Raw genomic sequence first — 12,146 nt, forward strand, 5'->3', positions numbered from 1 at the left:
CATTTTCCCAGTTATAATTTCGTAGAATTTATCAAAGATTAGATAGTAATATATGAAGGTCCAGGGTTACCAGGGTAAAAAGGTCCACGCGATGATCAAAAACCAGTAAAGTTAAGCATTGTTTAACAACAATATTTGAAAGTAGAGGGAAAGAGATACATAACCAGCTATAACCTTGATTCTTATGACTTTGCTATCCGGAGATAAACTGTAATCTTTGAAAATTCATAATAAAAGTATTTTCTTCCGTTGGCAGTTTTTTAGCATTGGTTAAAAGTGTAATTATTTTGTAAAATACCTTTAAAATTAAAATAAGACATTCAACCTGTTTGCCACCTGGCCGTTCCAAGTTAGGGTAAATGGGGTAAAAAGGTCTAGATAACAATTTTTTGAAAGACAGCAAAAAAAGCACATTTCTAAAATGATGTAGCTGGCAGTTTTACTGAACGTAGTCAGATAATTGTTTGTTTGAAATGTGTTATTTGTGATATGATTGGCTTGCTTTTTATAATATAGTTTATATATGCTCAAAGTCAAATTGGACCTTTGTGCCTCGCCCTGCTCTGCTCTATACTTTTTATTAAATTTACTTCAATTCATCGAATGTTACTTGAAACTTTTCAAAAAGCAGGTTAAAGAAGAAATACCTAATTCATTCTCTATCTCTCCTCGCAGAAATTTGAAAACTTTGTATTAGCTCAGTAGTATTATTTACAATTATACACAAAATCCTGAATCAAAAAAGAATCTGACAAACTTGAAACGTAATCAATATGTTGAAAGACCAAAAATGACTTGGATTGGATTATACCATGTTTTCTATAGAAAGTGTATAAAACTTCCAGTTTGATTGTATTGATAAAATATAGACAAACTAATGGGGTTTATAGCATTCAAACAACACATCCGTATATATACTTAGCATACCTTACCTAATATACCTTACTTAGCAAAACAACGTTTGCCGGGTTAGCTAGTATATAATATATATATATATATATATATATATATTCACACATATTCACACATATTGTTGTTATTACAACAATGCCCGGAAAAACTAATTTCACTTGAAAGCATATTTATAATAATTTCCCGTAGGGTAAGTTATTGTAATGGGCCGAAAATCGAAAATGAAAATTTTGTCTTCACGTTTTGAAGGTTTCCAAACATTTTGGCATTTCTCAGAAAAAAAACGGATGTGTGTGTGTTTTGTATGTCAGCATTTTCGGACGCACGGTTCAAACAACATTTGATTCCTATTGATAGGGAGATGTGCTGATTAGTTTTTGGTAAAGGCATGTTCAGCAGTTACGCAGATACAGGGCAAAGAGTGCATCCGATTTGAATGATCCAAAAAACAATCTGTTCGTAATGACGAGTAGGTGGTGATTAGTTTTTGGTAAAGGCAGATCCAGTCATTTCGAAGATACAGAGCTAAATGTACAAAAATATGCAGTTTTTGAGAGAACTAAGCATCCGATTTGAATGATTCAAAACACTTTCTGCTTGTTTTTAACAAACTAATTGCTTTGGTACAAAAACATTTTTTGTTGCAATTTTTTTTCAAATTTTGTTTTGTATATCGAAAATAATTCAAATTTTAATTATAATTCTGGAAATTCTAAAGTTCACTTACCATACATACTTTAAATAAATAATTTTAACTTTGTAATTCAGAATTATATAATTCTTATAAATAAGTATTAGACAATATAACATTATTTATAACAATTTATTTGAAAACATTTTGTATTCTTCGAACATTTCGGTACGCAACGGGAAGTTCCAGCGATTTGCCTTATAGCATAATGCCATACACCACTAGTTTAAATTCATCATGAAGCAAAAAATCATGCTACTGTCACACTCATATCGCATTTTAATATATATTAAGTAGTGCTGCTCTATACTAGGGCCGTGAGATGAGTTAAAATTCTACTCGATTCAGGGAAGAATTGTGTGAGAGGATTGCCATTTTACACCGCAGTGCGCGTTGAAAAAGCATTCGATTCCTATTGATAAGTGAACGTGCTGAATACTTATCGTATGCGATCCGATAAGAATGATTGAAAAACATTCGATTCGTATTGACAGTGAGATGTGCTGATTAGATTTTTTGCAAAGGCAGTTTCAGTCGTTTTGGAGATACGCAAAAAGTGCAAAAATTGTTATTGAGAGAGCGAATAATTTGGTTAGAATAATTCAAAAAACTTCTGACAGTGTGAAGCAATGATTAATTCATAGAGAAGGCAACAAAAATTGTTTCCTAAAAAAATTCTCTTTCAAAGTTATGTTACTGATATTATATGTGTAGCACCCTTCTTGAATTTTATAATCACACAGAAATAATAAACTACACAATAATTGAATTAAATTGAATTTCTGAAGGTTTTATATTTATTCTCTATTAAAATTTATATTTATTCTCTTCTATAATTTTATTTTAAAAATAATAAAATGAAACATTTCTTATTAGCATAACGAGAGCCAGTGATTACGTTTCAATTATAAAGGATTTATCTAAAATATCCCGATGGGAAATGGTACTCGTATGTAATAAACCGTAGGATAGCTGTTAGCAATAACTAAATATTCCCCAATGTGAGTTTAGAGATATCGTTTCAAATCCTCGTAGAATATAAAACCCGAGTTTTTGAAAGAGTCGGAACTAGTTTCGGAATCAGTTTATTTAGTTATTTTATTTTAGTTATATCAAGCTTTTTAATGGCGTACATTTATTGTATATGTGAACAAACTTATTTACTTAAATAAATAAATTTTTGCTACATAGTTCGTTGATGATTAATGGTAGTGCACAGTACAAAGATAATAATAAAAATTATGTAGCCTATACAAGTCACAGTAAAAATTAATGAAACTATTCTATTATATTTAATTATTTATTAATTAATTATTTATTATATTCATGCACATTAAATTTTTGGAATCGCAAAATTGAAAAAGGTTTGTTTTGTATCATCACGTATCTACATAATGCATAATCTGTTCTGCATATGTATAATCCTTACACCTATTCACATTATATACATTATTTCACACTAAATGCTGGGATCCGTATTACCATAACAATATTTTCATAATTTATTCTTAAAATTGTTGAAGATTGATTTTAATTAAATGTGTTTATAGTATCGAATAATATTTCTATATTTAATAAATTTAGTTTTGGTATCCTGGATAGAGCGGGTGTTAATAGTCCGCTAGTAAAGTTAGGATTTTTTTTGGAACAATATTTGAAAGTAGAGGGCAAAAAATGTATAACCAGTCTTGATTATTAGGACGTTGCTACCAGAAGATAAACGGCAAAGTTTGAAAATCTGTAACAGAAGTATTTTCTTTCGTATTCAGTTTTTTTTGGTTGTGAGCACTGTTGTTTAATTTACGAATATAATTTTTATGTATACGTTAATTAAAGATAAACGGCAATGTTTGAAAATCTATAACAAAAGTATTTTCTTTCGTATTCAGTTTTTTTGGTTATGAGCACTGTTGTTTAGTTTACGAATATAACTTTTATGTACACGTTAATTTTAAGTTAGGCTCAACAATTTTTTAATAACTTTTATGATAGCTTACATGTGGGTGAAGTAAAAACGACCAACTGAACCTTTACCCTAGCGAAGTTCTAAACAATAAAAATAGTAAATTAAAAAGCCAATTAAGTTAAAAAGAGCAAATTTAGAGAAGATAAGATAAATTTCTGACGTAAAAACATATCAAGTTTATATACGGTGTAATGTTTGTAAAAAAAATGTGCCCATAAAATTTGTATTTCGCTTTGATTAAATAATTCAACTATTATTTCTTAAAATTTCTCTAAAATTAAAATTTAAAATAGTGGGGTGGTGGCATCGTGCCTTAGGAAATGCGGAACTTCTATATTTAATAAATTTAGTTTTGGTATCCTGGATAGAGGGGGTTGTTAAAGTCCGCTAGTAAGTTAGGATTTTTTTGGAACAATATTTGAAAGTAGAGGGCAAAAAAATGTATAACCAGTCTTGATTATTAGGACGTTGCTACCAGAAGATAAACGGCAAAGTTTGAAAATCTGTAACAGAAGTATTTTCTTTCGTATCAGTTTTTTTGGTTGTGAGCACTGTTGTTAATTTACGAATATTAATTTTATGTATACGTTAATTAAAGATAAACGGCAATGTTGGAAAACTTAAACAAAAGTATTTTCTTTCGTATTCAGTTTTTTTGGTTAGAGCACTGTTGTTTAGTTTACGAATAAACTTTTTTGTACATCGTTAATTTTAAGTTAGGCTCAAACAATTTTTTAATAACTTTTATGATAGCTTACATGTGGGGTGAAAGTAAAACGACCAACTGAAATTTACCATAGCGAAGTTCTAAACAATAAAAATAGTAATTTAAAAAGCCAATTAAGTTAAAAAGAGCAAATTTAGAGAAGATAAGATAAATTTCTGACGTAAAAACATATCAAGTTTATATACGGTGTAATGTTTGTAAAAAAAATGTGCCCATAAAATTTGTATTTCGCTTTGATTAAATAATTCAACTATTATTTCTTAAAATTTCTCTAAAATTAAAGTTAATAAGACACATTGACATATAAATAAGATATTGAATCTGTTTACACGATGACTGTCTGTTTTTACCCAGCCTCTAGGGTCAAATGAGATTGTACCAGATGTCACTTGTAGAAAAATAGTAAAAAACATATTTTCATGTTCAGGAATTAATTGACAATTTAACTGAACATAGTTAGATAGAATATATATAAAATTTTAAATTACGACTAAAATTTCAATCTTCAAACGTTATTAAAAATTCAACCATTTATTCGCTTATAAAATTATATTTTATCACTATTTCAGTATTTGCTCAAGGTTTTAAAAGAGTATTTAAACTAAAATTAAAACTAAATAGTTTTAAATACGGACTAAAATTTTGATATTTTTCGGATAATATGAGAAATTGAAATGACTTTTTATGCTAATGAAATTAGATTTTATTACTATTTCAATATTACTTTAACACAAGATTATTTCTTTGAATAATATTCAATCGAAATATTTTTTTATGTTTATATAATTTTATTTTATTACCATTTCAATATTACCTTTGCAGAAGGTTTGTTAAATTCCCCAGGGCAAAAAAAACTTTTGTCTTCTTTTTATATAACTTCTTTTACCTCAACTATGGTCGCCCTCTGTTTATCTTATTCGGACAACTTTTTCCTGTTATCATAATTCAAACGGGAAACCCTAAAGTTTGTAGATTAGAGTTTTGTTATTTGTCATTAAAGAAGTTTTTTTTAAAAGAAGTTGTTGTAAGTAGTATATTACCTTTTAATGTGTTCTCAAGTAGTCATGCGACAAGTATTCGAAAATATCTTTAATAGTATTAGTTTAATGATATAATATATTTGAAAGCTTATATTTATAAGAGCTTAATTATTTGTTTGGATTATATAAACGATAAAAATGATAATTAAAATATTTTTGTATACATTTATTTACAATCATGATTTTCAATGCAATTGTAATTACATGTAATTATGATGCATAATTTTATAAAATCAACGTTTGGTAGTATAATATTGTTTTGAAATTAAGAAGAATGCTAAATTTTTTTTATTGTTATTGCTATTGTTTGTATGTTGCAGTCCTGATGAACAAGCCAATTAGGTACATACCTGGGAGCCTCCAGTATTTTTTTATTTAAGGATCTTGTTTTGAGCTCTCTGTAAGATGTTTATATTAGATCGACTGGCACTACCCCAGAGTGAAATGCCGTAAGTCCAGATTGGTTTTAAGACGACTTTGTATACAAGAAGCTTGTTGTAGGTGGATAGTTTGGACTTCGGACCCAACAGCCAGTAAAGTTTTTTAAAATTCTCTTCAAGCTGGAAACGTTTTTTCATTATATGATTTTTCCACGTAAGCCTTCTGTCCAAGTGAAACCCCAGGTATTTTACATGTTCAACCTGAGGTAGTTGAACCCCATTGATAGAGACGGGCGGACATGTTTCCATTCTTAACGCGAAGGTGATGTGTGATGATTTTCGATTGTTAATTTCAAGTCGCCAAAATTTGTGCCACATTTCTACTAAATTTAAATGCTGTTGCAGGGCGTTAGACGCAGCTGTAGGGCATTCGTGTTTCGATAGAATGCAGATATCATCTGCAAAAGTGGCGATGTTGGTGTCAGCTGTGGTAGGCATGTCTGAGGTAAATAATAAAAATAATGTGGAGCCCAAAACGCTTCCCTGTGGTACGCCTGAGTTTATTTGCTTCAGAGGAGAGTTGCAATGTGATATATTAATAAAAAACTGTCGGTTTGCCAGGTATGATTGAAGTAGTCGGTATAAATTAGCTGGAAGGTTTGTTTTTATCTTGTAGAGGAGACCGGTGTGCCACACCTTATCAAAAGCCTGTGAGACATCTAGAAATGCGGCTGAGCAATATTTTTTTTCTTGTAAAGATGAGTTGATTTCCTGGACAACTCTGTGAGTTTGTTCGATTGTTGAGTGGAGTTTCCTAAAGCCGAATTGATATTGCGGAATTGTGTTCTTGTCACTCAAAATTGCATGGATCTTCTTAAGCAGTAATTTTTCAAAAATTTTAGACAAGATGGGTAGTAAGCTAATTGGCCTGTAGGATTCCATCAGAGTGGGATCTTTGCCAGGTTTTGGTATTAAAATTATTTTTGCAATTTTCCAGGAACACGGAAATACTTTTAGTCCGATAATGGAGTTGAACAGAATGGTTAGAAATCTCAAGGCTTTTTGTGGGAGTTGCTTCAGCATATGTATCGTGATTTGATCATGCCCAGGGGCTTTGCCTGATTTTGACTTCGTTATTTCAAGTGCTACTTCAGATAGAGAAAAACGAGTGTCTGAATGGTCGCCGTATGTTAAAGAATCTTTTATGTTATTGTGAATAAACTCTTTTTCTTGGGTACTGCATTGCTGTGGCAGAGGGTGAAAAATTTGTTCGAAAAAGTTGGCAAACGAGTTGCCTTTATCCTGTTCATTTTTGACCCATGTATTATTTCCTTCTTTAATAGCTGGAACAGGAATAATTGGTTGTTTAAAATTTTTGGTGACTTTCCAGAGTGAGTAGTTTGTGTCTGAAGTAGCTGATAGATTTTTCAGTTTGGTTTCAAAGATCTTATTGTTGTGTTCTCGAAGACAGGTTTTGAGCTCTTTGCAAGCTTTGTTTAATTTTGATTTGTTCATCGGTGATCTTGTGAGTTGCCATTGTTTCCGAAGTCTTCTTTTAATAGCCACTTTTTCTTTTATTTGTATTGGATAATCAATGTTGTAATTATTGTTCGGCGTGGGAGGTCAAGGTTAGCAGGTCAACAGCAGCGTTGAGGTCACTCTCGAATTTTAATGGTATGTTGCAATTTAGATTGTTGTCTAAATACTCTCTAAATTTGTTCCAGCATGTAAACTTAGTAGTCAAGTATTTATTTAGATTGTTGATGGGTTTATGATTGAGTATATTTAAGAAAACGGGAGAGTGGTCGGAGTTTAAGTCCAGACATGTGGAAGATTTTAGCGAATTTCTTGGAAAACCTCTGGTGATGTAGAAATCCAGCAAATCTGGTATCCTTTGAAGATCAGATGGCCAGTAGGTTGGCTCGCCAGTAGATATGGGTAGTAGACTGAGTGATGCAACCGTATTGTAAAGTTCGCATCCTCTGGGGTTTACGAGTCTTGATCCCCAGTACGTGTGCTTGGAGTTGAAGTCGCCTCCAACAATAAATGTGTTGCCCAGCGCGTTGAAAAATGACTCAAATTGGCTTTTCAGGATTGTGTGTCTGGGGGGGCAATAGATTGATGATATAGTTATAAATTTATGAAGAAATTGCACGGAAATGTTTGTAGCCTGCAGAAAATGTTCACAAAAAGGTTCCATGATGTGGTGTTTTATATTTGATTTTATTATTATTGCTGTCCCACCGTGAGCTTTATCGTCAGGGTGATTTGTATTATAGATGGAGTATTGAGGTATTGTTATATAACTTCTGCTTGTGAAGTGTGTCTCTGAAATGAGAAGTATGTCTATGTTGTGTTGTATAATGAAATGTTTAACTTCTTGTAAGTGCTGTATTAAACCATTGGCGTTCCATGTGCAAATTTTGAAATTTGTGTCCATTATTTGTTATTGGGAAGAACGGTTGCCAGAAGTTTGAGCATGATGCCTATTTGGTCTACTAAGGTCTTTATCATAGATTTTAATTCATGTATGTCATTTTGATAACTTACATTTGTTTGATTGGTATTTGTAGATGATTCATGTTCTTGAGGATTTTGATGATTATTTGCGTTTTGTTCGTTGTTAACTATTTGAGAAAAGGAAACATTTGGCCGTATTAGTGAGGGTCTGCTACTTGCAGTAGGTTGTTGTGCGATTTTTTTTGTCCTTAGTGGTGGGAATCGCCGATGTTTTTCTGCTTGATATATTGGCACCCTTTATAATTAGCTGGATGGTTTGAATCGCACAATGCACATCTTACGTTACTGTTGATTGGGTCCTTCCATGAGCAATCTGAAGTGAGATGATTACCGGCACATTTTACGCAACGTGTATCTTTTGTACAATAGTTTCTTGTATGTCCTAGACATTGGCACCTACTGCATTGAGGAACTTCTCGAGGATGGCGCATGGGTTCGATTATAACTTGTTTTATATAAAAATTCAGTTGCGTATATTTTATTATTATTTTTGTCTTGCTGCAGTTCAACAACGAATATGTTTAGCGGAAGTTTAGTAGTACGCTGTCTTAGGTTGTAAATTCGTATGACTTTATGCCCAAGATCTGAGATTTCTTTTGACAAGATTTTGATGTCTGTACTATGGTAAAGATTTTTGATTACAATTTTAAATGCCCTTTTTGTTTTTTCCTGGTATGAGTGAAGTTGAGTACATTTGTCTTTCAATAATTTGAGAACAGTATTGTATGTGTGGGAATTCTTGGTATTAATTTTAATTTCCTTCAAACCAACGGTTTTGTATGAATAGAGTTTCTAAACATTATTTTCTAGCAAGTCTATTAGAGGTTTTATGTCATTGACCCCATGTACAAAAATCGGTGGCGGAGTTACAACTTTTTCCACTGGGGGCGCTGAAGTTGAAGGCTGTTCGTCCATTTTGTCGTTTTCCGGAGCAACTGATTGTAATATATTATAATAGTTCTTGGTTGGTATCGGATCTAACCAATAATTTTTTGTGGTTGCCTTTTTGTGACATTATCGGTTTGTGCAGATTCATTTTGCTGTCTTTTTTTACTCATGGCCAGTTTCCGCTCTTGATATTGCGCGTTAAAACGCATGTCCCTGAAAGTTACTGGATATGGTTTGTGCGATTGCAAATTATTGTCACTTGGAAGCATTTCGATATCTTATGACGTTTGCGAAGAAGTTCGCTGTTGATTCATTTGTGGTAGAATATGCGTTTCAACAAATTCTGCGTTAGTTGTAGAATCATCTTGTAGAATTTGTTGTGATTCAGTGATAAAATTTTCAGAAGTATTATTCACGATTTAAAGCTTTGAAAAATTAACTTGTTGAATGACACTTATTTGACACGATGAAAATAATAATTATAAATGTCACTGTGTTTATAAACAACGCCATGTCCCCCGCAATGGCGACACGTGATTGGCTGTATAAACTACGCAATGCGGGCACTGTCGCAGGTACTGGCACAGGTAGAAAACACTATTGTTTACACTATTACTTATTATGTGAGCCGACCCGAACGGATCGAAGCTGAAATTCAATAGTGCGCAATAGTGTTACGTAAACAACAAGTGTGATTGTTAATCACCAAATATCTAGTGTAGTGATACAGTGTTTCGTACAACAAACCCCTTTTAGGGGGGGCATTTAATTGTAAATAAGTGAATAATTTTATTACAAGTATGCAAAATCAAGAAAATATAACTTATTCTATCCCTCCGTTAGTTGAAACTATCAACATTCTTCATGATACGTCGACGATGGACAATGAATATATTAAACAAGTAATCAACAAACAGAAGACTAATAGTTCAATTAATGGAAAAAACCAATCAGACGATACGATTATGAAGGAAATAGTTCCGTCAACTTCTTGGCAAACAATAGAACCAGGCAGCAAACAAGTAATCATCAATCAGAAAACTAATAGTTCAATTAATGAAAAAAATCAATCAGACGATACGATTATGAACGAAATAGTTCCGTCAACTTCTTGGCAAACAATAGAACCAGGCAGCAAACGCAGACGCACATCGGCTAATAAATATGTCGAAAATGTAAACATAACGCCGACTCGAAACAGGTTCGATGCATTAAAAACAAACAAAGGTCATCCGTCCGAAACAACAAAAACACAAACTGATAACACCGAGAAAACTACAAGGCCACCTCCTATATTTCTATATAACGTAAATAATTTTTCTGATATGGTATCTGATATTAATAGTGTAATAAACAGAGAACAATATTATACAAAATCAATGTCGGACGATACAGTGAAAATAAATGTTCAACAGCCCGAGCAATACAAGCTGCTTATAAACTTTTTCAAAACAAAAGGTACTGTTTATCATACTTATCAACTTAGAAATGAAAGAGCATACAGAGTGGTACTCAAAAATATCCATCATACATACGATATCAACGAAATAAAAACGGAACTAGAGAAGAAAAATCACAAGGTCAGAAATATAATAAATATGAGATCGTATATAACTAAAAAGCCACTCAACATGTTTTTTGTTGATTTGGAACCCTCTGATAATAATAAAGAAATTTACAATATAACGAAGTTGTTGAACCATATTGTAGTAATTGAAGCGCGCAAAAAGAGAAAAGGATTAATACAATGCACAAGATGCCAAAATTATGGTCATTGCAAAACATATTGCAATCGACCATTTGCTTGTGTCAAATGTGGAGAAAATCATAACTCAAAAATTTGCGTAAAACCAAAAAGTACGCCTGCTACGTGCGCACTTTGCGGTAAAGATCACCCCTCAAATTACAGAGGTTGCGAAGAATACAAGGCCGCGTACTCCACTGCTTACAAGAAAACATATACAACAAAAAAATTACATGATACGAGAAATATTCATGATCCAAACACAAGTCGTCAAAATATTAACATCAGAAACACAAATCACATGAGCTACTCGGAAGTCATCCGAAATCAACAAAGAAACGCAACCAGCGGGCCCGAAACAAGTACGGTACTACAGGATTTCTTGAACAGTTTTAGAGATATGTTTAAACAACTCATGGAACAAAATAATATGATCATGCAGATGCTCACTATTTTGGCTAAGAAATAATGGCTAACTCACTGCGGATTGCTAAATGGAATGCAAATGGCATTCTAAATCATCTAAATGAATTAACTATGTTTCTTCAAATACAAATGATTGACATCTTATTAATAAGCGAAACTCATCTCACAGAGTCTTCATACATAAAAATTCCATTCTACAACTTTTATGGTACTAATCATCCTGACAACACAGCACACGCTGGGGCTGGTATTCTAATAAAATCATCAATAGAACACTATGAGTTAGCGAAATATCAACAAAACCATATACAGGCAACATCAGTTAAAATAAAAGGTTTCGAACACAATATGATTGTTTCAGCCATCTATTGCCCTCCACGATATAATCTAAAGAAAAACGATTATGAAGAATATTTTGAAACATTAGGAAATAAATTTATAGTTGGTGGTGACTTCAACTCTAAAAATATAATATGGGGCTCAAGACTTACGACTCCAAAAGGTAAACAACTGGCAGAGTTAATATATGAGAAAAACTATACCATAATAACAACTGGGAGTCCCACCTACTGGCCAACAGACATACAGAAGATACCGGATCTGCTAGATTTTTTTATAACAAAAAATATTTCAAGTAATTATATTGATATAGAAAGTAATGAAGACTTATCTTCGGATCATACGCCCATAATTTTGACCCTAAGTACTAATGTAATAAAACGGAAGGTACAACGCAAACTGTACAACCACAAAACGAATTGGGAGTGTTTCAGAAATGTAATTGATTCAAAAATCAACCTTAAAGTAAGAATTAAAAATGAAAACGATCTCGACGAAATAACTGAACAGTTT

At 32.2% G+C, this 12,146-nt stretch overlaps 1 protein-coding gene across 1 annotated transcript in view; it reads right to left on the reverse strand.

The window, feature by feature from the left end:
• The window catches only part of LOC113375588 (cilia- and flagella-associated protein 57-like), a 60,652-nt gene extending 53,421 nt beyond the window's left edge, over window positions 1-7,231 (reverse strand). Inside the window, 1 exon segment of the mRNA XM_026615521.1 lies at window positions 5,969-7,231. Coding sequence (XP_026471306.1) covers window positions 5,969-7,231 — 1,263 coding nt within the window.
• Between the last annotated feature and the right edge of the window lie 4,915 nt (window positions 7,232-12,146).

The sequence above is a fragment of the Ctenocephalides felis genome, unplaced genomic scaffold (genome assembly GCF_003426905.1).
Source record: "Ctenocephalides felis isolate EL2017-DRISC unplaced genomic scaffold, ASM342690v1 CF-g0.4_SCAFFOLD_01886, whole genome shotgun sequence".
NCBI classification, from domain to species: domain Eukaryota; kingdom Metazoa; phylum Arthropoda; class Insecta; order Siphonaptera; family Pulicidae; genus Ctenocephalides; species Ctenocephalides felis.